At 28.1% G+C, this 1,486-nt stretch overlaps 1 protein-coding gene across 1 annotated transcript; it reads left to right on the plus strand.

Moving 5' to 3' along the window:
- Positions 1-462: 462 nt before the first annotated feature.
- Positions 463-864, plus strand: LOC109341982. The gene has a single exon (XM_019579943.1). The coding sequence runs from the start codon at positions 463-465 to the stop codon at positions 862-864; it is 402 nt and encodes a 133-aa protein (XP_019435488.1).
- The last annotated feature ends 622 nt before the right edge of the window (positions 865-1,486 follow it).

The raw sequence follows: 1,486 nt of genomic DNA on the forward strand, positions 1-1,486 counted from the left end.
AACCTCTCTACTTAATAACTAATAAAAACTTCCACACAATACTAATATCTAATAATCATATAATGATTTTTATATTCTTAAATCAACATTTTTCTTTAAGTTTATATATTGCAATAAGAATTGGGTCGACACGCTAGTATAATATAAAGTAAATAGAATTAAAAAAAACATTTTAATTTTACAAAATTGAAGTGTATAAAATAAATTACTTAGTACTGTAAAATAAGAACGTGATCATCACACACTCGACAGACAGAAATTGTATGTGGCATACTAGTATCATTAAGAGTAATACAGGTAGAATTATGAGTGAAATGTGACGTAAGATTTTATCTCTTTACAAGAACCATAGTATATTTAAGACAGTTTCATTCAGTGTCTTCCCCATCTTTCAATTCCAGAATCAATTTCCTGATACATTCATATAATTTTATCGATTTTGTTTCCAATATGTTTCTTCCAATGGAGCATGTTTTCTTACTAGCCTTGGTGATTGCATTTTGGGAAGCTTCTCCTGTAGTGACTGGTACAAGTACCGTCTCTATTAATGTTCTCAATTATTTACGAGGTGATTTAAATTTAACAGTTCACTGCAAATCCCAAGATGGTGATCTTGGTGTTCATGTGTTACCCGTCTATGGTCGATATCAATTGTACACCAACGTTATTAAATCTGCCTTATTCTCTTGTGATTTATCAATGAGAGATGGAACAATCGTATATGATCTTTATAGATATGAAAGAGATCATATTAGATGTCCAACTCAATGTATTTGGGACGTTAAAACCGAAGGGCTGGTTGGCCTTAGTGAAGATGCTGCCCAGAGTGAGATTTTTGTAAATTGGAGAAGACGTGCAAATTAATATAAATGTATCATCTATTTACACTATTATTACATCGTTCATTATTGATTTATATTACTTTTGTTTAAAAGTGAATAATAATTAATATATGAATGATTGCTAAAAGTGTGAAAAATAATTATATTGTTTCTACAAACTATTAAATCCGTAATTTTATTGTGATGTGATAAGCTTGTCTTGTATATTATGAATAAATATTAAATGCTTAATCCCCAATTTGTTATCACTGCTGGAATGTTATTTTCGTTATTTTATATATTTTCTTTTTTCAAATTAGATCAATTGGCAGGTATTACCAGTTTTACCAATATATTTTTCTACGTCAATATAATACTTATAACATTTTAGTAATAAAAATGTATTTATTTTCACTAAAAATATATATCAGGTTTTAAAATATTAATAGTGAAAAGAAAATTATGTATGATTAAATTACGTTTGTATTCCGCCACTTTAAGTTCCTGGTATTATCAAAATTACAACAAAAAAAACATGAGATCAACCAACATTATTCTTTTTCTTTTTTTAAGCAAAGGTGCAATCACCCAAATAGATTAGCAAAAGCAGAACATACAATGAGTACTAGTCATTCTTGAACCTATAGTTAGGCAAAGAAAGAGCA

The sequence above is a fragment of the Lupinus angustifolius genome, unplaced genomic scaffold, assembly GCF_001865875.1.
Source record: "Lupinus angustifolius cultivar Tanjil unplaced genomic scaffold, LupAngTanjil_v1.0 Scaffold_1277, whole genome shotgun sequence".
In the NCBI taxonomy this organism is placed as follows: domain Eukaryota; kingdom Viridiplantae; phylum Streptophyta; class Magnoliopsida; order Fabales; family Fabaceae; genus Lupinus; species Lupinus angustifolius.